Source organism: Balaenoptera borealis (assembly GCF_965194805.1).
Source record: "Balaenoptera borealis genome assembly, chromosome: 6".
Taxonomy (NCBI): Eukaryota; Metazoa; Chordata; class Mammalia; order Artiodactyla; family Balaenopteridae; genus Balaenoptera; species Balaenoptera borealis.
Window position 1 is genome coordinate 63637148 of NC_138863.1, and position 23117 is coordinate 63660264.

At 41.3% G+C, this 23117-nt stretch overlaps 1 protein-coding gene and 1 long non-coding RNA gene across 10 annotated transcripts in view; one reads left to right on the plus strand and one right to left on the minus strand.

Annotated features, from left to right (window-relative positions):
* Positions 1-18550, plus strand: LOC309630992. The gene is made up of 4 exons (XR_014245988.1): positions 1-5598; positions 6413-6532; positions 17007-17365; positions 18461-18550. It is a non-coding gene; the product is annotated as an uncharacterized lncRNA (long non-coding RNA).
* The window catches only part of NOSTRIN (nitric oxide synthase trafficking), a 57506-nt gene extending 36635 nt beyond the window's left edge, over positions 1-20871 (minus strand). For 6 of the 9 annotated variants that reach the window (XM_082396852.1, XM_082396850.1, XM_082396848.1 and 3 more), the window contains exons 1-3: positions 20594-20790; positions 13179-13340; positions 11510-11595 (exon numbers count right to left, since the gene is read on the minus strand). In XM_082396852.1, coding sequence (XP_082252978.1) covers positions 11510-11595; positions 13179-13292 — 200 coding nt within the window. In that variant the 5' untranslated portion in view covers positions 13293-13340; positions 20594-20790. Of the gene's footprint in view, positions 1-9463; positions 9550-11509; positions 11596-13178; positions 13341-20593 lie in introns of those variants that run through there. The other 3 variants (XM_082396846.1, XM_082396851.1, XM_082396854.1) reach the window with 3 other exon arrangements.
* Between the last annotated feature and the right edge of the window lie 2246 nt (positions 20872-23117).

Sequence of the window (23117 nt, forward strand, 5' to 3'; positions counted from 1 at the left end):
GCAAAGGGATAGTTGTTAGATAAGATACAATGTCTGGAAATCAAGCAAAACCACACACACACACACACACACACACACACACACAAACATATGAAGGAGGACTCAGGCTGATAATGCAATGAATAAAGAGATGATTTGTCTACTATAAGGATTCTCCTGTCCTAGGTGTAATCTTTAAGGATATCTAAGAGAATCCTACAGAAGGAAAGAAGTTTTCATTTAACCTTCTTGTACACTAGTGTTATGGGTTGAACTGTATTCCCCCACAAAGGTGCTTAAGTCCTAACCCTGCTGTCTGTGAATGTGGCCTTATTTGGAAATAGGGTCTTTGCAAATAATCAAGTTCAGATGCAGTCACTAGGATTGGCTAGAACTCAGTATGGATATGTCCTTATGAAAGGGAGAAATTTGGGCACAGTCACACACAAACACACACACGGAGAATGCTGTGTGAAGATGAAGGGGCAGAGATTGGGATGATGTATTATAAGCTAAGGGATGCCAAAGGTTAATCGTCAGCAGACCACCAGAAACTAGGAGAGAGACACGGAATGGATTCTCCCTCACAGCTCTCGGAAGGAACCAACCTGACCAAACACATTGATCTCAGACTTCCAGCCTCCAGGAATGTGAGACAATATGTTTTTGTAGTTTAAACTACAGTAAGAGGCTGTAAGACTGTAAGTTAAGTAACCCAGTCTGTAGTACCTTGTTATGGCAGTCCTAGCAAAGTAATCCAGCTACTTTCCTACTTATCCTGAGACACCAGCACCATCAGACTAGCTCTAGATTATAATAGCTGGCAATACAATAATACATTATGATGGAATTAACCAAACAGTAACTTTCTAATGGGCCAGCATGAGATTTAGAAAATGAATTCCCATTACTTTCCATGCAGGACAAGACTCAGTAGGGAATCTGGGCATACCCTCCCAAAGAAAACTTGGTTCTTTGGATGGATTGAGTCACTCTTATCTTAAGCTGATTTTTCCATGTCCTAATTTAGGCCCATCTATAGCTAAAATGAAGACACATTTTTATTCATTTCACTTTTCAATGAAAATAATAAAAATGTAGGATATTAAGTTCAATTTATGCTACTTTTTTCATCTTAATATGGACCAGAGAGTCTTTGTTGCATATTTTTCAGTCTTTTAATTCTACTTTTATTATAAAACATCATTAGAATTATTTGTGACTCCATTTCATTTGGGGAACAATCCCAGGACTCTCCAGTAATTAACTTAATCCTTGGATGTTTTTACACAAATTAGACTCAGTGTTATAGACCAAAAAAGGAAAGACCTCTTTTATGAATGGAACCCAGAGATCATGGGCTATGGACCTATTGCTAAGTTTCTATTCATTTTTCCTCTTTAGTACAGCTGTGCTCCAAGTTATTTTTAGCACCTTTTAAAAGAAAGAAAACCATTGTAGGATGCATGTTAAGGCCTAGGTGCAGAAAATACCCATTTGGCATCAGGCCTTGGCCAAGTATAAGAAAAGGTTAGGGCAAATATTTTTAAATAATGAAGATGGTAAAGAAATATCTCATAGTGTTTTAAAAAAGATTTTTCTGCTCTAGGAATATGTGGTGATTGATGGAGAGAGAAAGTCCTGGTCAGCAGCAAGCTGGCAGAGACCGCCACCCTCAATGAACTTGGGTGCTCTAGAATCCCAAGAGAACGCTACAGCTCAGTAGGGTGGCTTTGGGCAACATTAAAATGAAGTAATCAGACTTACCTCAAGGGGGTTTATGATAATTAAAATGTGGTAATCACCCAAACCCAACAGGGGCTCAAAGACTGGAATGATATTTATTGATTTGCACGATCTGACCCCTGGCTCCCTCTGATTTCCCCTCCCACTAGCCATCCCCTTGTTCACGGTACTCTTGCTTAGTGGCCAAATGTCATCCTGCTTTAGAGCCTTTGCACTTGCTGTGGCCTCTGCCATGTATTCCTTCTGCTACATAACCCCATGGCATTCTTCTTCATGTCAACCCCAGCAAGTCTTGTTCAAACATTACCACCTCAGAGGCTACCCTATCGAAAAGAGCATTCTTGTCACTATCTCCCTACAGCTTTATTTATGCCCTAGCATTTATCACTATCTTACATCACATAATTTTTTTAGTGTGCTTCTATGAATACCCCTAGAGTGTAAGCTCCATAAGGGTAAAGATTTTGTGTTGCTCATTGCTATATCCCGAGGCCTAGAACAGTGCTTGCCATGTTATTTGTGCTCAGCATGTATTTCTTGAATGAATGAATGAATGAATGAATGGACTTCCTATCAGGTCTTGCTTAGAATTTTTAACCAGTCTCCACTACAAGTCTGTTCTCATTTCACCACTTTTGAAAACTTTAAACTGCTGAACTATTTAAATTCAGTCCCACAAGTTTAAGGTGTGCTCAGCTCTGATGTCAGCGTACATGGCTTTCCAGCACTTGCAATAGCTAGACTCATAAACCCTCTCCTAATCCGTCTTTAACCAGAGGGTTCCTTAGGACTTTCTTTTCCAGCATTCCATTCTTGCTTGGAAGCAGCACATAGAACATTAAATATGATGATGCATTTGTCGTGCTCAGCTGGTGCTGGGCACCAAAAATTTCTTAATAAATATTAATTTTTCTAATGTTATTATGAGGATGTATCCAAAAGGATCTCTAAACATTCAGAAATATACAGAGATGGGGAGAAGCGGGGGAAAGAATGCACATTTTTCTCATCCATCAGCTCTAGAACAATCCTGAACGGCTTCCCACAGGAAAGGGAATGCTGTCAGGCACAGCCTCTTCCTCAGAATTCAGTTTCACTTTGACCCTGTTCTTGCAGGTCCTACAAAATGGCTCAGAGGCTGAGCAGAAATAAAACGGACAATGATGAGAGGGAAGTGTGGCATTCCCTGACATCGTTAACTTAATCTGATTCTAGAAAAAAGTTGGGCTTTGGTGTCAAGAAAGGGAGAGGGTCCTGCTCTCTTTGAATTGATGGGCTCTTGTTTTGAACCTGGCTTTATTCTTGAACCCCCATATTTCTGCTGGCTTTCTCTTAAGTACAGCAGAAAACCAGCCTAAAAAGAGGCAATTACCACACAGCATTTCTTGCTTCAGAGCAGTAAGAGGATGTGTAGTTTTTACAGGTTGGTATACAGCTTAAAAATTCTTGTAATCCTGCCCATGAAGTTCGTGTCCAAACTGTGCTCTCTCTCCCAACAAATGTGCTGCCATCACCTTTGTGACATGTTGCTGACGCTTGACCTTGTGTGTTCTGTCTACACACAAACTAGTGACATCCAACATTTATTGTATACAACGTGCCAGGCACCATTCTGAGTGTTTTAAGTACATTTCCTCATTTAACCTGCAATACCTCCCATCAGGAAGGCACACTTACTCTACCCATTTCATGGAGGGGAACACCAAGGCACAGAGTTTAGTCAGTAAGTTGCCCGAGGTCATTCATGGAGAAGTGACCTCTGAGATTCAAACCCTTGTCTGGCTCAAGAACCTGCCTGCCCAGCACTCCACTCTCCTGCCTCTGAAACTGCGGGGAAGCAGCTGGAGAAGGAGAATTGCGGGGGAGTCAAAGGCAAGTGCTTTTTAAAATTGACACCGCCTCTCCCTTTGCCTTTAATTGCGGTGTTCTGAATCACCACAACTCTGGCGGCTTAGCAGCTAGAAATGGGATCCACAGCAGCCTCTGGGTAGACAGAACGAGCTTCCCGGGGCCTCTCCCAAAAGCATCTGTGCAGTTCCTGGACGTGTTGAGGGTCTAGAAAAGTGGGGAAGAGGGGGCTCTGATATCAAACATCACCAAGGTAGCCCTCTGAGACCAGACACCGCCTCTCTGAGCAGCATGATTGTACCCTTCATCTCTGCCTTCAATACTATATCTGTGACCCTAATATACAAATATTATATATATATTACATATTATATATTTCATATTTAAAACCAGCTTTAGAATCAATGAAGCAAAACAGGCTGCAATCATTTCCTCTTGCATTTTCAACCCTAATGACCATTTCAGAATCCTCAGCAGATTACCCCACACATCAGAAGGAAATGAAATGAAAAAGTCGGGAGGATGAGTTTGGATACGTGAGGAATGGAACCGGTCACTAGGCTTCTTTTCTGGTGAGCTTGCCTACAACTGAAAAACTCTCTGGCCTCTGACCCTGAATGGCCTTTATCTTAGCACAGGTTAATGGGTAAATTCCTCCCCAGAGGAAATCGCCCTAAGAAGCCATGTTCCAACTGGCAAGCGTGGAGAGAGCTGTCACTTTTGTAAGTCGGAATAAACACTGCCCTGTGGCTCATCCATGCTTAGGGTCTAATGGAGCAGAATATATAGCCTTTCAGAATTCCTGCTAAACAGAAGTGAAAGGACAGAGTTCAAAAGGGACACCTTTTCCCAAGGCAGAGGTGGCAATTTGCACCTCCAAGCACACTGGTTTCTTCTAAGGGAGCTGCTTTATCATGGTTTCTGGCCTAAAAAGCACCACATGCAAAAGAAGTGAAGAAAGGCAGAGCTAATCTCAAACTGAGACGTGGAATTTTTTCCCCTCATTAAAATAATCAGAAAAGAGTTTATAAGAACATTGAGCTTAATGTTCTAGCCCTACAGCTACTACACCTAATAGGAGTTGAGATTCTCTCTCCAAGCAATTGTCTTGGCACATGTGAAATTGATGATGTATATTTCTTTGGATGGGTAACTCAATCTCAGAATATTCCGGTGAGTCTTAAAGATCCTTAACCAGGGAAATGGCATGCACTGACTTTTAATCCATTTATATTCTAATTTCCTCTCAGCATGTGGAGGCAGGTCAATAAATTTTCATTAGTAATATGAAGACCAACCAATAAGTCAAAGACTAACATTTGTCTTAGATTTGAAAATAAATTATATTTATATTTTTGAAAGAAAGGAGAGATAGAAAATATCAGGTTCAATATTTTAGACAGACCACAAATTAAACTCTAAGACCATAAGTGACCAGGCAATAAATTTTAGAGTACCGTGCTCTAAGAAAATTAAGACGATAAAAAGTGATAAAAAACGAACACTGTAGCTGGCCCCTGTGTCTGTGAGGAATTAATTAAAATTGAACTAAGGCTCTCTCAAGCTTGAAAACAGCAGGTGACTGAGCCCTCCCTTTACTGTGAATTAAGAAGAAATTTTAGTAATCTGAAAATCTTTGCAGTTTCACACCCCGGTCTCTGCCCTCCTACTTTCTATCAGCAACAGCTTCTTGGGGCCTGGTATGCTGACATTTTCCACCCAAGCTTTATCAGTTTGCCTTTTGAAAGAGTCACAAGCTCATACAAATAGCCTGTGTTTAAAAGTTAGTTATTAACAATTTGAAAGACATTTTTACACAGCAGCTCTGTTTCTCGAGCGGTTAGGTTCTCTGGCTAGCCCACAACGCCCACTTCGTCATTACTCATTGCCGTAATTCTGGCTCCTGACAACAGTATAAAAAAGGAGAAATGGGAGAATGAGACCTGGAGGTCGCCCTGTCTTGGGCCGGTCTGGGAGTCCCACTGAGTCACTGCTCACTTCTGGCCCAGGGAAGGCACAGCTAAGGTAGGTCTAGCATTTCAGATCCTCTGTGTCTGTTAATTCCTGAACTGAGTGAGTCTATGTGGGGTGGGAGGGAGTGTTGTCATGGGGGAAGTCAGGTAACATGGACAAGAAGAGCGGCTTTTTAAACTTTTTAGCTGGAAAACAAAATTTTATACAGCATCCCACCATATCATATAGATAGTATGTTCTGAATAGGTGGGAACAGGAGTGACAAGAGCTCTGAGCCCTGCCCATTTAATTTCCTCCTACCCCCTGAAGTGGCCCTTGAGAGCTCCCCACAGACCGCTGTGCTACCAGGTTTGAAAGCCACTGAGCTTGATGACCGCTGGTGTCCCTTCCCATAGAAAACCCTCTGTGAAGGGAGATGGACCAGGACCCCGAGTGTGTTGGGACTCCCACAGCAGTGCCCCGAAGTGCCTGCCCACTCGGAAGATGCCCTTACAACAAGCCTGGGTAGAGCTGGGTAGAAATCAAAATGTGTCACCTTCTCCATACCCCTATCTGTATATCAGGGGTAGATGAGAGTATTCGCATACTGCACTGGGTTCTGAGAATTTAAGTAAAAGAGAGCAAGGATCAGACACATCTAACGCAGTGCCTGATCTATAGACGGTACTGGATAAATGGTCTCTTCTGTGATTTTATTATTCTTTTCTGGCTTTTGTTCAAAATAACATTCTATACATGATGTAAGTAAATTTCTTTGACACACTCATTTATTGCTCCTTGTAAAGAGCCTAACTTAAACTTCTTAAAAGTTATGAGTGCCTGAAGGCACAGAGTCACTCATACACGAATGCATTCATTCCCTCAGTGAACATCTATTGAATGCCGGCTCTGTGCCAGTCACGTGGGATACAAAGACCCTCAAGGAGTGGAGGAGACAGACAAGTCAACAGAAAGTAACAGTGTAGGCAGCAGAGCGATAGCAGAGGTAAGCACTGGTTCTGTACATCTCTGAGGAGTACTCTTTTGACACTGGGGACTGGAGTCTTGACTTGAAGGCCCACCAGGGTGGGATGACTGAATCTTGAAGAATGCATTGAGTGGAGGCTGGCAATGCAGGTGAAGAAGTGTCTACCGGGCAGTGGATACAGCAGATACAAATGCCGGGACCCATGGAGGCAGGTGGGAGGGATGGCAGGGAGTCATGGGGGGTGATTGCAAGTGGTTCTGTAAGCAGTGACTGTAGGTAAGATGGAGAGATGTGGGGTCATGCAGAGATGGAGAGAGACAAGCTGGATAGGAAGGCAGGGCCCAGATCTCAAATTTCCTTTTATGAAATACTACGAAGGCTGAATTTTATACTAAAGGTCATGGGAGTCTTTGAAGGGTCTTAAACAGGGTCCTGGCCACAGAGTAGAAGATGTATTAGATGCTCCCTAGTTGAGGCAACTTGCTTGGACTAGAAAAAGGAGATCCTCTGAAGGGACGCAGCTCTGAGCCCATGTACCAGACTCGAGGGTTGAGAGTGGATTAGATGTCTGCCTTCACTCTGCCCCTCAGCCAGGTGATTTTGTGCAGTGTACAAACTGCACAGCTGCAAGGCAGTACCCAGGCAGGAGGACGGGTTGAGAGTTCTGTCAGAACAATGGCAGAGGCCATGAAATGAAAACAAAGCTATAGGAATAAGAGGTGTTTGGAAGAGAGAAATATACAGACTTGGTCATGAGTTGAGACAGAAGAAGGGGTCATGGGTGGCTCCGAGGTACTGGGTTTGATTGGGTGGGCAGAGGTACCAGTAATCATGGTTAAAAATCCAGAAGGAGTACCAGCTTTCGGGAAAAGCCGATCAACTCTGTTTTGGATAGGCTGCCTTTGTGGTTTCATGGAACATCCAGCTGGAAATGTCCAATAGACTGTTGGATATATGGTTTGAAGTATGGATAAGACATACTGCCTAGTAATGGACATATGGGAGCCATCAATATGCAAAAAAAGAGCTGGAGTTATGGGAATTAGGATCACTCAGGCTATGGGTAGACTAGAAAAGGTAAGAATTTATCAAAGATTTCATTTTAATCATTTATCTTTCGCTGACAGCATCTGCAATGAATTGTAGATGGGTTAATGACCACTACACTTCCTTCTTTGTTTTTTTCTTTTCTTTTCTTCTATTTTTTAATTAAAAAATTTTTTTATGTCCGGAGTTGTGGTACTTGCCGTTTGAAAACCTGACCTTAAGTTTCCTTAGAGAGAAAAAATTGACTTTCCCCATCAAAGCCTGTTTAAACCTTAGCTGTGAGGGTGCAGGGAACCAAACACTTAAATAGTTTCTGGAAATGTGCCTTTGTCTTTTTGAATCTGATCTGTGATTGTGTTGAAATGAACCTGATGACTTTGGCATTAGGCATCTTAGGAGGTGCTGTGTGTTTCTGGCTAAGTCTGAGTTACTACTATAAAAAAAGAAACTGGAGAAACTAATTGGAAAAAAGAAGCTAAGCAATACCATGAATTGCAGAATTTCCAGGCAAAATGGTGTTTCAATACCAACACTTTTCTATCACCACCAATTAGAACAAATGCAAGAAGGCAGCTGAGATTGGAAATAAAACATTATCTGGCCTCGAAGCCTGATTGGGATGCAGTCCCTTGTAGCCACAAGCTAATACAGAAGTGTTAGCAGAACCACATTCCAATGGATTCTTAAGCAAGGTGTCTGGAATTGTTAATATACAACAATAGTAAAGACCCTGTTCTAATAATGTAGATGTAATAATAAGAAAATAAACCCTTAACTATCTTTCATTTATTTATTCATTCAATCTACAAGGATTTACTGAATGCATTTTATGTGGCAGGTATCCTTAAGCCCCATATGCCCCCTCACTAAATCTTTCATTATATTGGCCACTGGATTTGCCTTCATGATTTTCTACGTCACAAACCTCAGTGGAAATGCCTGCTATATATATTCCAAGAGTACTCTTTTACTTGTATGATGGAGTTTCTCATTAGTTGTCTATTGTCTAAGTAATATGATAGTTTCTTTTCAAGAGTACTAGCTTTCTAGGCATTTTTCTAATACAAGGGAAAGGTATCATTGATTCATATGTAATAAGCCCATCTATTTAAGAGGAAAATAAGCCCAGTGCTCATGTCCAGATAACTGGTGGGAAACAGCTTTTTATCTTTCGTGTATCTGGGGAGCTAATTGCTGATTTCGCAGAATAGGGTCAGTGAAGGCAAGTGTAATACCAGCTATGTTGTGGCCATTCATCATTTTGATATGGTAATTATGTTCTCAAAGCTCAAACACTTCATTGGAAGAGGTAGTGACATCAGAATCACTCCCCATGGGAAAGAAATGACCCAGTCCTGGCAAAGGAGGTGGCCTCAGCAAAGGCCAGCTGACACATAGGAATACAGCTGGAAAAATCACAGTGTGCCACATATTCATAGATTAGTAGGGAGTTTGTGTCCATCAGAAAACAGTTCTCCCGAAACACCTAACTCTTTTAGTGTGGATGACATCCTTCAGGTTAACTGCATGATCAAACAGCTAAACAGAGGGAGGACAGCTTCAAGCTCAAGTGTGAGGAGATATTGCCAAATGCACATTTATCAGGAATAAACATAAAGCAATTCACACAAGGCATCTTGGTTAAGGGGAAATGATTTAATTGTAAAAGGTTAGCTTTATACATTGTTCATGAAAGCATCTATTGTATAAACAACCTAATATCCAGAATAATTTTTTTGGTCTAGGTAAACGATTAGATCCCCTTTTTGTATTTATGCTATGCAGTTTTTATCCCAGAGATATGCATGTAATTTTGCTAGCCAGTAGTATTCTTTAGATTTTCAAATTCTAAATTCTGCTCTATGAGGAGGTAAAACCATGAAGGGAGATATCTTTAGCTACCCAAGTGTTTCTCCTTCATTGGAGCTTGTTTGCCATTCTGGAACGTGTGGATGGAGAGTTTTGCATGTGAATAGGTCCAGGGCAGATGGTAACCTGCGGAAGCAACTTCAAGAGAGACACAAGTAAGAAATGAAGGTTCTGATTGTATATAAAGTAGGTGTAGGTATGTCTGTGGCAAGGCGGAGATACAGAGTTACCTACACAAGGGAAAAACAATAGGGCCATTTTGGAAAAGTAATTCCCCCAAATTTATTCAGTCATTTGTTGAGTCTGTTTACCAGGCATTATTTATCACCTGGCTTCCATCTTCACAGCTCTCTACCAGGCATTAGTTTTGAACTTGGAGACACCAAATAATCAAGGCCCAGCTGACTGCAACCCAGGCCACTTGTATGGCTACTCTGTGTATAGATTCTTCTTGATCTGCAGGAGGGAGATGCTTTCTAATTTAGGTAATAGGTTGAACTTGTATAATAGTTAACTGGTTTTATTTTAAATAATTTCCTTTGAGATGGGTAAAAATATTTTCTTACAGAAAAAATTCCCTCCCAGATTGGTCCTCCCTCTTCTTTTCATAGAATTAAAGCAACTTGGCTATTAAGATAGAAATAACTTACTAAAAATTTTTTTCTTTTTGACTCCATTTGACAAACCTGGTTGTTCTTTATAAAAGCACATTTGGGGACTAATAAGAACCTGCTGTATAAAAAAATAAATAAAATAAAATTCAAACATTAAAAAAAAAAAAAGCACATTTGGGGACTTCCCTGGTGGTCCAGCAGTTAAGACTCCACACTCCCAATGCAGGGGGCCCGAGTTCGATCCCTGGTCAGGGAACTAGATCTCGCATGCCACAACTAAAGATCCCGCATGATGCAACGAAGATCTCACACCGGGCAGTGAAGATGCCGCGTGCCTGCAACTAAGACCCGGCGCAGATAAATAAATAAATAAATAAATAAATAAATAAATATTAAAACAAAAAACAAAAAACAAAAGGTAATCCAAATTCTTTATAAGCATTCGTTAAATAAATATAATTAAAAAAAAAAAAAGCACATCTGAACTCTCCTGTATCTTTCCTTGGCCTCATTCATCAGTCCTGATAAAGTTAATGTTCTCCCTTGCTCTTGACCTACTAATACAGAATGCAATCAACTCAGGCATCTTTGTTCTTATGGTACACATGCAATATTTTAAATTTGAAATGGGTTCCCTTGAAAGAATAAACAATCTTTTCTGAAGGTCTCTTTGGAGTTGTTTATTACAGAGCTGTCTGGACATAGGGAAATGGCCTAAGCACCCTTTATGGCCCCATTCAGTCCTCGTGGACTCTAATTTTAAGCAGGAATTTTTGTAACTTTCTTAACTGAGTTCAGTGTGTTCATTTCACCACAGTGAACAGCTTTACACATGATCGTATCTAGTATTAGGAGAAGATGATACTGTTGGGGATATATGTATATGTATAGCTGATTCACTCTGTTATAAAGCAGAAACTAACACACCATTGTAAAGCAATTATACTCCAATAATGACGTTAAAAAAAAAAAGGAAATAAAAAAGAAAGAGAGAAGATGATACTGAAAACAGTGACTTTTCATTCATCCACGCATTCATTCAACAGACACTTACTGAAGAAGTCAAAAGGCCGGACTCTAAGAGCTCAGCATACAAAGAAGAATAAGATGCAGCCACTACCCTTGCTAGGGAGACAGAAATGTAAACGAATAATTGCCATCCGTGTGAGGAGCACACTAATGGTAGTACACATCGGTACAATGGTGGGCCCCAGGAGAGCGTAATAATCAGGAGGGACTTGACTGAGCCTTCCCAAGCAGAATTACTTCCTGTTGTTTCCTGATTTTTATGGCGCCCCAATGATAAATGTGCAATAACAGAGAATCACTCTTCAAACCAATTTCTCAAGTACCAAAATATAACACTGTGTTCTGGAAAGTAGGACAGCTGTAATCACTCCTCCACTTATATCGCTTGCTGCAACTAAAGAGGAAGAAGTGCTTCGTGCAAACATGCATTTTGTACCTTTGCTGAAGAATGGATGTGATCTGCTTGCAGAAATCTTCTCCATTTTGAGAAAACTCCTTTAGGTTCTTGTATACTTTATTATACTGAAAAAGATGCAAAGAGGGATTATGAGCACTTCCAAAGACTGAACTCCTATCAATTCAGAATGCTGCTGTAATGATGACTGTCATTGTAAATGATCATGCAGCTACAGAATGCACACCTTTTGGGTGAGTTCTTAAAATAAAGATGAAGTCTCTTCTGCATGGATGTGAAAGATCCTGGAGAACTTTTCAAAAATAAAGCTGGTCTACCTGTCTCTTCTTAAGCCAAATGCAAACAATTCAACAGTGGGGTGCATTTGGATTCCTGTCACCCCTGTTATTCCCAGGAAGGCTAAAAGTACATTCTGAAATACACTGCATATTCCCCGCAAATTCCAAAATACTATCCCTGGACCTCATGACAAACCCTGAACCATTAAAGTGAGTACTTCTTGGCTGAGATAGAAAACGTAAGTGAATAATTTGGTAATAAAATTTCTCCTAGGCCCCTCTATGTCTCATTTAACTCTAGTAATAAGAATGCTATAATTATGAGTTGAACATTTTGGTTGAACCAAACCTTATAAATTTATCTATATAAGAATTTAGCCTGTAGACACAAAAATTCCAGTCAAAAGATTTTGTCATGTGACTTAGAACTCCACAATGTTATTCTGAAAATTGTATTGGTGAGACTAGACATTGATGACAATAGATTTTAAGTGCCCAGATGGAGAGGGCAACTGTCAATTCATTTTGCTGCTTCCCTGACACAGAGTGGGTGAGTAAGGTGATCCAAGTCTCAAACACACTGTCTCAACGTTTCCATCTGGGAGATGCGATAGCCCATCACATTTTTCAAAATAAGATTGTACACAAGAGGACGCAAATTCTGTGTAGACTGAGTGCCGTGTGGTGGCTCTTTGTTCATACAATGAGCCAGCCTCTTCCAGCCCTCAAATGTCTTGGGCATGCTGCTGGTCACTTGTTGAGAAGGGGAAAGGGAAGGAAACTCACACTTCCTGAGTACCTACTATGGGGCAGGCGTGTTCCCATTATATGAATCCTCAGAGCTGAGGCAACCTTTCAGCTATAGCACCTGGAGTAAGCAGCTAGCAGAGTAGCAAAGAGGACACAGGACACAGAGGTAGAAAGACCTAAAGAAATGACCTAAGCCAGGTCCCTACCTTCAGGGGTGGAACCAACCAATATCTAGGATGTAGAAACATAATCCTATAGATACCAAATCTTTTTCTCTTTATGCAGTAGTTTAACTTTCCCCTGAATTTAACACAGAAAGCCATGGCAGGATTTGGTAGACACACAATAGGAGTAAACAGCTTCATTGAAACTGCCTGGGACACAAAAACAACTGTGAGAGGGCAAAGCTCTTTAGAAGGACATTGTTAACTCTTAAAGCAAGGTTTGCAAAAATTTGGTGCCTATAGGCACCTGGATGAGGGAGGAGCAGGACGGGGGCAGTGAACTGGAGAGACAGCTGCCACAACAACTCTGGACCATGGACCAGCTTTTTTTGTGCAAAAAAGCTGAAATGAGGATTGGTATCTGAAACATAATTTTTAAAATTTTGCAGCAAACAATTCACAAAATTTTAAACTCTTTGCCAAGCAAGCAAAACATACCTGTAGTGCAATCCAAGTGTAGCCTCCGTCATGAAGAAATGATTCTCCTCTGAGGCATGAGAGTAAAATCACTATTGGGCAACCAAGCTTTCTCATTTTTATTTCCACAAACATAAGTTGTCATCTATGAATGATGTGATACTTTCAGGCCTCCTTCCTCCCCTTACAAGTACAATGGAAGAGTTTGGTAAGCATTTTTAAATTGTTTAGCTTTTTTGTTTATTCCTTTGTTACCTAAACACTTTCACTAAATTGTCCCTTAAGGCTTTTATTTTCTTCCCATAACACCAAATAACATCCAATAAAACATACCTAGGTATCATGAGAAGAAAACAGAGACATGTTTAGCAGGCACATGCCCCTGGAATAAAGTCATTTCTCAGCCCCTCTCACCCTTAGGTGTAGTAGCCATGTGACTAAATGCTTCCCAAAGAGGTATGGGTGAAAGTTTTGTGTTGGGTTTTAGTGAAAGTTCCTTCCTCCTTTTTCCTGAAACCTGGACTTAAAATGACAGCTGATGCCGTAAGGTGATCTTGAGGATGGATGCCACATGCTAAGATCTTAGATCAGAAAGCGAGAAAGAGCCTGGGTCCCTGATGCCCTGGGGGCCACCGCAGAAGCCCCCAACTTTCTACTTTTGGACTTATTTTATTTATGAGAGAAATATAACAGTAGGCTTTTTTAAAAGCCACTTTTATTTTGGGTTTTCTAAATAATGCAGCTAAACATAGTTCTAACTCATACACAGTCTTTTAACTTTTTATTTTAAATTATGAAACATTTTTATGTTTTATAAATAATAATGATACAAACAATAATTAGGATACACATTATATTCTCACTACCTAAGTTACAGAGATATTGACACTTTGCTTCTGCTCTTTTTAAATAACAATTTTTCCTTTTAATAATTTCTTTGACTATTCTTGCACATTTATTCTTCCATATCAACATTTATCTAATTACAATTTTTAAAGTCCCTGTTGAGATCCTAAGTGGAATCGCATTACATCTATATATCTCAATTTGAGGAAATTAACTTTTTTATGGTATTTAGACTTCCCACCCAAGGGCAGAGTAAGTCTTTTCATTTGTTCAAATCTTATTTCATGTTCAATAAAATTTTATGGTTTTCTTTATAGGTCCTGTAGCATTCTTATTTACTTAGAAATATCTCACAGTATTACACACTATTAAGCTATTTTTTAAAATAGTGTCTTACTTGTTTCTCTCTCCAGCTTACACCAAAACAGAAACAAAGACCCAACAAAAATATCAGGGGGCCATGTGCAGGAGAGAAAGATTTGGATGCATGCTTGCAAAGTGAATTTTTCTGTTCTCAAACTCTGTAAGGCTGGGGCTGGGAGAAGACAAAGCAGAGAGTTGGATGGAAGGATGCCTTCCGAGCAGCAGAGAGAAGAAACTCCCATCAGGAAAACTAGGAGGGGAGGGAAGGGACTCTGAGATGAGCTGTCTTAGGACGTGGACCCCCATCAGCCCACCATCACCAGAAGAGGCGATTTGCATCCGATAGTCCTGGGGAAAGAATGGGGTGCCTCAGACACCATGTATGAGGATGGGGACAGGAAGGGGAAACCTTGCCCCTAACCAAAGTGGAAATGAGCAGAACCAGTTGAGAATTTTTCCCTGTCCTGGGGCTGCAGGGGCTACTGCATTTCCCAAACTTATCAAGCCATCAAAACTCTCCAAGACACATTTTTAAAATACTATCTCCACAGGACTAGTTCTAGGAAGCCAGGAAGCCCGGAAAGTTTATAAACCAATGATTCAAAACTCGATTGCTTTTAGAGGAGAGTGGGTGAGCTTTGGCAGTATGGAGACCGCCTGTCTTTCCCTAAGGCACTCAGATGCAACTTTTTTAAGCAAGAATCTGCTCAAACCAAGCACATCTTATGGCATCAGTTGCCCCTGGGGCTCCCAGTTTTGGATTTGGGAAGGATTTTCCTGTCATTTAATAGGCTAGTACTTCCTAATTTTTTTCACATCATGGTATACATGGAAAATGATATTTGTACTGGAACAATGTGGTAAATGGACAAAGTTGTTCAAGGTAGAGGCAACTGGCCCATGAGCTCAGCCCTCCAGCTACACCCCACCTGTAACTCATCCCCCAGATCCCTGGGCACTTGTGTGCCCAGGTACACACAAGTCAGGAAGTTCTTCAATACATTATGTTGTTGTTAACTCAATGATCATAAGAATGGGATGTTCTGCTTATTACAGCAATGGGGAGAATCTTTATCGTTGACTCTACATATAATGTACTGGACACTCCACGACAAACCCTGATCCAGACTGAGATAAAGGTGACATCAATAAATAAAAGAGCGACTAAGAATAGTTCCTTTATTTCAGCATAACCCCTTTTTTAGATTCAATGATTCTGTACCTTTCATCTTGTACCATGTACTCAGACTTGAAGACAAAAGCTGTCTTGCAAAAGCAGACTTGCATAAACATCAAAGCAGACCCCAGAGACCATCTCATCCAGTGTGTGTGTGTGTGTGTGTGTGTGTGTGTGTGTGTGTGTATGTTTCATCAGAAAATCTTAGAACTTATCTGCTTTGAGGGGATGAAGTCTCTTGACCTTGGCTTTGGCTCTCCTTCTCCTCTCCCATCTTTCTTCCCCACCCCACTCTCACCCAGCACAGGGGTCTCTGAAGGGTTTCCATGGAGCACAGTTTGGAAACCACTAAAGTCCAATCCTCTTATTTTATAGTTAAGGCTGAAACAGCAAAAGATAACCTCATTAGTTAGAGACAGAACTGTGATTAGAAATGTTAAGTGAGCAAATCAACTAGAGAATCTATTAGAAATAAATATATTTATAAATAGCTAATCAGTATAATCACACTAAGTGTACTCAGAGTGGTATTACCCTTCAGTATTATGATCAGTGCAGATCGCTCCCCAATGTCATCAACCAGCACAGAAGGCTTTGCTCTACTCAGAGTCATGGAAGATGAATTTTTCCTGTTTTTTTCCCACCTATTGAGCTTTTGAATACCCCACCCCCTACCAAATATTCATTCCAGGAAAGAACCTACTGTTGATCTTACATCTCCATTTGAACTTATATTAACATGCTGCTTTTCCCTAAGGTCATTAATTACTAGGAAAGAATGACATGTTTTTTTTTTCCCCTGATAAAGGGATTGCAGGCTGGTGGAGAAATATGTGGGATCTTTCTGAGAACCTAAAAATCCCTTCAGGTAGATAACTAATGTACACAGACATGTCCCATTCTGCCATTAAGAAAATGCTTCTGCCCAGCACTTATAAGCAAATTCTGTTGGATAAATATTATCGTTACGAAAAAGTTAGTAACCTAGGCAATTGGCACATGAAATGATTAGATGTCTTGTGAACAACAAAAAATTCACTTTATCAACCTTGGCCTAGCTGCTCTTTCTGACTTTCCATGATTTGAATGATTAAGAAGGTTAAATTCAATTACTCTAGAAAAAAATCCATTTTCACTCTAGGTGCAAGTATGAAAAGTTTGTTTTTTTTTTTTTTTTTTTTTGGTGGGCGGAGGATAATGATGATCCTCATAGTGTTAAACAAACCATGATGTTCTACTTAAATTTAATCACATAAGCTTTTGTTGGATGCCTTTCACATGCCAGGCACTGTGCTACTGATTTCATGTGGCGTAATATCTCTAAGTACTGCTTTTGTAAACTAAGAAATTGTATTTATTAGGCACCTGGGGAATATTTAGAATCTCCACGGCAGGCTGTCACAGATTGTGAGATACATTAAAGAACACAGCCTACTTCATCCTCTTCTCCTCTTACTTTACAGATGAGGAAACAGAGGCCCACAAAATGTGAAACGGCACATCCCACATCTCACTGATGCACACTGCGGATGCTGTGGGCCGACATCCACGCCAGACCCAAGCTGCCTCCTTATCTCTGCAGTGTCCCAGCACCCCTCAGGAGCCATGGACCATTGCCCCAGCATCTTTTATATTAGTGCCAGTTAATATCTTCTGACCCAGGCTGAGCCACGGAGATGGGATGCTCAGGTTGGCGTCTGAAGCAGGCTGAAGGAGCAGCCCCACACTACTGTTTCAACAGCTGATGAAGTTAAGAGAAGAGGCTGACTATGGGGACCCAGGGAAGCCTGCTTCGACAGGTCCCTACCTGGATACTGAAGGAGTGAGTAAAAGCAAAACCTTGGTTAGAGTTAATTATTTGCCCTTGATTTCTATGGCGTTGTTTCTTAGGAAGGTGCTATTTTTTTTTTTTTTTTAATGATTAGATTATTTCATTTGGAGATAATCTGATCCTGTTTCCTTGCACATGGATTTGTAAATGATTTCCTTTGGCATATTTTGAGGATTAGAAACTAAGCTCACAGGCATTAAGGCATCAAGGCCCAGAGCCAATTCTTCTCTTTTGCAAAAAGAGAACTTTTAAAAATCTCCTTCAAATAAGCTCTGACTTTCTCAAGATTAGTTAAAAGTCCTACACAGCATTCAAGCAATCTGTGTGCTACCCTGGTGACTGATAATTTGTGCATAGACACTAACCCAGCTCTTTGAGGTAGAATGGCCCAGCTATCAGGTTATCTTGCTCATTGGAGCATGACCTAAAAGAAGAGGTTGTTAAATTTTTTTCTGGAGTCTGGTGAGACCTATTTTACTCAGAAAAATATTTTCAAATGCATAAAACAAACTAACAGGATTATAAAGGAAACTAATTATATTGATATATGTTTTATAAAATATAATTTTAAATCATATATTATATGCTTTTTAATTAACATACTAAATAATGAGTCTTAAGAATTACCCAATTTTCTAAGTCACACTGAGTGTGAGTAAACAGTATTTCTAGATATCTGTAAACAAATGTAATGTTATATAAAAATATAAGTGATTTTTATTAGTTACAAAGTCACAGACACTGCAGTTGTACTAGGGCTTGCTGCTTATGTTCAAAATTGGCGGAAATTCTAAATTGCAGTTAGAAACTAACACAAATAAATAGGTCATGCTTTTCCCATTGAAGGTCACACAAACCACTGTTTCCATATGTGGATCCACTGGGGTAGACCAAGTTAAGAACTGTAGCTAAGCTAAGGGCTTATGAATTAGTTGTGTTCCGTGTAACCCTAGAGACTCATGAAATGGAATATTTTGCAGAAAGTTAAAGCTTTGCGTTCTTTTTGGTCTCTTCATGAAACTACCTGTTTCATGAAGCATTCTTTAGCAGTCCACTCCCTTGTTTTATTCTGTTGCCAAACTGCAGCCTCGTCTTCACACAGCCTTGTGGCCCAAGCGCAAACTAGGACCGCACCGGGAAATCAACTTGAACACTTGCTGAAGATGAAACAATTGCAAATAAATAAAGATTCTGTGACTTCAGAGGATTCAGAAACCCTGGCTGAAGGAATATCCTCCCGCTCTCGACTACGTTTGGTGGCAGTGGGCCCAGAAAGATGACTTTCAAGTTTGGAGACAAGGACAGGAGTCCTTGGGGCAATAGTTCAGCATAGGGAAAAGGACTCCACATGTCAGGGAGGGAGCATTAAGCTGACATAGAGATATGGTGATGGGTTGTCTTGGGAGCTGCTCAAAGGAAATATTTCTCCTAGTTCCAGGTCTGAAGTCAGCCTTAGAAAGGGATATTAGGCTTTTGGTTTTTAGTTTCTGTTTTTGTTTTAACTTATCCTGGCTTCAGTTTTCCTCTCCACTATCTCACTCTTCCCTTGGTCTTAATTTCTTCTTTGGTGACCGTTGGTGGCAAGGTTTTGCTTCCACTTATCCCATCCCCGTCCCACTCACCCACCCTATACAAAAACATTATCGCTAACCTATCAGGAGAAAGGAGAGGAGTCAACATTTTAGTAAGGGAGCAAATGCAAGGAGTGAAAAATAAACAAACAACAAATACATAAACGAGAAAAGACTTTTTGAAAAGTTATCTGTTAGCTTACCAAGAGAGACAAGATTGGGGTGGAGGAAATCAAAGGGAGGAGTTTTCGCCCTTAAAATCTGTATACAACCATATTGTTGGAACTTCTTTTTGCCTTAGACACATGTTACTATTGTGTTCTTTTTGGGTTTTTTTTTTTATGATTTTTAAAAATATTTATTTATTTGTTTATTTTGGTTGCACCAGGTCTTAGTTGCGGCGGGCAGACTTTTTTTTTTTTTTTTTTACAAGAGTTAAACAAACTGACACCAAGCATTGTAAGTGGGTGACCACAACAAAAGCAACAATGATTGCAATTACCAAACACGAAACACACTCATACTGTGTCATAATATTGACATTCAGGCCAGTAATCCTCCACTGTAACAGCTCCTTTACTTTGCAGTGAAAGTTGATTTGTATATTTTTTGCCGCTGAGACTATTGTGTTTTTAAAAAGTAAAAGTAGGCAGAGCCTGCTACTACGCTGTCATTATTAATATCACTAGCCACCATGACTTTATCTCATTTAGCTCGTCTGATTCCTGAACTCATTCCATGGGCTGGTGGATACAGTTTCATCTTTGCTAAGCCTGTGCTTTCCACATTCACTGAATAAACACAAACGAAACCAATAATTCTCTGTTGATCTTTTTCTTTATGGTTTTATTGCAGCCCCTGTTTATCTGCTTCTCCACCTTTTTTTGTTTGTTTTTAATAAAATACTTGAAGGATGAATGCAACCCCTTGCTTCTGATGTCACCAGTTTTAGTTTTTTGGCACCATTTCTTGGGATAACACACTGACAATCTTTGATTACTTTATTTCCTCCCCCCTCCACCCTTTATTTTAATTGCTCCTCATTTCCTAAATTACATCTCTGCTCTTGCAGCTAACGACCTCACAATTTGACCAACCTTCTATTTTTGGTACCACTCCCAGGATTGAAACAAACACGTTGGTAAACATGTCCGAGGACCACCGCAGGGCGGACAGAGTGCGGAGTCTGTACTTCCTCCCTCGGGCCTTGCAGTTCTGGGCTCTAAATGATATGGGAAAATACGCAAAACCCTTGCATCCTGACTTCATTCCCAGAGCCCCAAACTGGCTGCAGATATTCTGTGCATTTGTGTGTCTACAGTACGCACGATATTGGCACCACTGGCATAGATTTGAAGAATGTTTCCCAAACAGCCACCATCTGCATGTAAATATAATGCTACATACACTCAAAGTTTTTTCAAGAATATGAGAATAAAAGATGACAATTACCTGCCCTGTCATTTGCTAGAAAGAGTTCTGTTTTAAATTGAACCAAAGAAAAACCACAGAATTTTGTACCAGTGCCAATATCTAAACATGTTTGGCTTCTGAGCGTCCCAAATTTCTTAAGTTCAAATCCATTAATACATAAATCTACTCCTCAGCCGCCCTCTCACACACAGGCAAACCACACTGAGCTACTCACCGAACAATCTGTCAGTGGGTCCCTCATGGTGAAATGTTTGCTTCAGTCCTTTTACCTATGCTCCGGCATTCAGGATGCTGCACCAAAAGTTGGGTGTGTCCTGGACTTCCGGGATTCAAAGGGCCTAGAGTACGTCAGTCCTGGTCAAACACCCCAAGGAGGAAGTCCCAGCCCTGGACTTTAATCCCGTTTGTTTTCTGAAAAAGCAAAGAATGGCTCCGGGTCAAGAGAGCTGGAGTGAGATAGTGAGAATGACTCCTGTAAATACTTAGGGGTCAGAATACTGTGTCCTGAACTGTGTGGCCTTGAAAGAAAGCCCAGAGGTTATAAAGCATTCCTGGTAATTCAGTCACTCAGGGCTGAGAGTAGAGGGATTCTCTCAGCTTGCCATATTCACCTTGTTTTTTATTTTCTGTATTTTCAGTTGCTGTGACACACTGGGGTCTTTTGGGTTGGGGAGGAGGGACTGCACCTTCCAGGGTTAGCTAATTCCTAGAGATAGTAGACAACTAGCTTATAAGCATGGCTTTGATATGCAATCCAACCATCCAGAGCTCAGGCCCCCAATCACCTCCCTTATCTACCTCTCACACACCAAGCCAATAGTCCCCCTGCCCCAAATCACCTCAGGGCCAAGGTACCAAACAATTAAGACCACCCCTATATAACCATGACTATAGTGGAAAATGTCCAGAAAAAGCTACCAGGGAGCAGGCATGCATTAACTACCTCGAGGGGCCTAACACAACACAACCCTCACTACTGTCCCAAGAGGACCAAGAAGCTAAGCTATCAAGTCAAGGAGGATTTTTCTATGTTCAACCTCATTTTAAAAAATCACTCAGAAGGATAAAGAGAACCAGAAATCAGCCATCAGCAACTTATTTTTTATCGCTTCCTCTGCACCTGTGGCCCAGGGGTCAATCCTGAGATTTCCAGCTAATGGCCTGTTGCCTTGTGACAGCTGGTCTGTGGGCAGCTTTGCTCTGACTGGCAGACAGGTCCCCAGCCCAGAAGGAGCTCCATCCACACAGGCCAGGGGAACACTCCAGAGCTGCCCAGGTGACTCTGACTCCACCCATTTGCCCTGGATGTGCAAGTTCCATTCCCAGTCCCTGGAAATAACACATGAAGAGGGAGAGGCAATGAGGGAGGAGGACTTGCCCTGTAATCTGAGGGAGGGGTCCTTAGTCAGGGACCACCATTCACACCCTTAACAAGGTTCTCCCCTGAGCTTCTGCAAAGGAACGTTATCACTGTAGGTCACCACAGGGAGCCGTAGCTATCGCAGGGCTAGAATTAGACCAGGCACCCGTCATACTGAAAGAGTTTTAAGACAGATTGTAAAGTGACGTTAGTAATATGTCACTCTGATATGTCCCACTGGAGGGCTTCCTTGCCTTCAGAGATGGTAGATAGACTTGGCTGGTGCCTTGGATCCAGGGCCTGGGGCAGCTCCGTGTCTTCCCCCAATTCCTGCTGCGCTTGGTCTCAGGTCAGGCCCAACTCAGTTCAGAATGGGGAGACTGGCCTCCCTTGCCAACCCCACAAGAAATGCCATCACACCAAGCTTACCGTGGTCTCTGTGGCCCTCTGGGAGGTTGGTAGGACATGCTCACACCCATACTCCTCATGTGTGTCTCTCCCAGCAGGCTAACTAGCTTTCCCTTAGTCCTCTTGGAGAAATTAAAGTATCTCTATCTTACTACAGCATTCCTCCCACAGACTGTTGTACAGGCAGCTGGGTGTCCTGGCTGAATTTATACTGAGAATTAGAGTTTGGCTATTTGTTGAGCCTCTCAGAAGGGTGCTGGAATCTGCAACAAAACCTTGATTTTGGAGGTTAGAAAGAGGGCTGTATCAGTCACCTCTTGTCACAATAATGCTGTGTAATAAACAGAAAACCCAGTGGCTTCACATGACTTTACTTAGTTCGCAAGTGTGTGGTTCAGTTGGGTGACTCTTTGGGTCTCCCTGGCCCTACTCTTGCGATAGCAGGTCATCTACAAATGTCTCTTGATCTTGGCAGGGCAGCTCTTCTGGGCTCTGCTGGTCGGGTGGCTTGCTGGGAGCTGAGGCGAGCCTTCCTCAGCCTGAAATCTAAGCCAGGCTGTTCTCAGGCGTGTTGAGGAGCCAAGAGAGTGAATGGAAGTGCTCAGGCCTCTCGAGGTGCAGGCGTGGAACCGACACACCATCACTTTGGCCCCATTCAGCTGACCAAAGCCAGTCACAGGCCAGCCCAAATTCACGGGGGTGTGGGAGATTCCAGTCCTTAATGGGAGGAGCTGAGTCTCTCATTGCAAAGGGCACACACACAGAAAGGGGCAGAGAACTGGGATTTGTTTTACATTCAACCCACTGCAACGGTCAGTTCATATTTGTTCTTCAGTGACTCAAGAGATAAAGCAGATAGGACACCAGAGGGGGATGGCTGAAATATGTCAGCCTTTCCCTTTCTTCAATTCAGCCTCAGGGGACCTGTCTGGAACTTCAGCAGAGATTGAGGTCAGGGAGAGAAATGAGG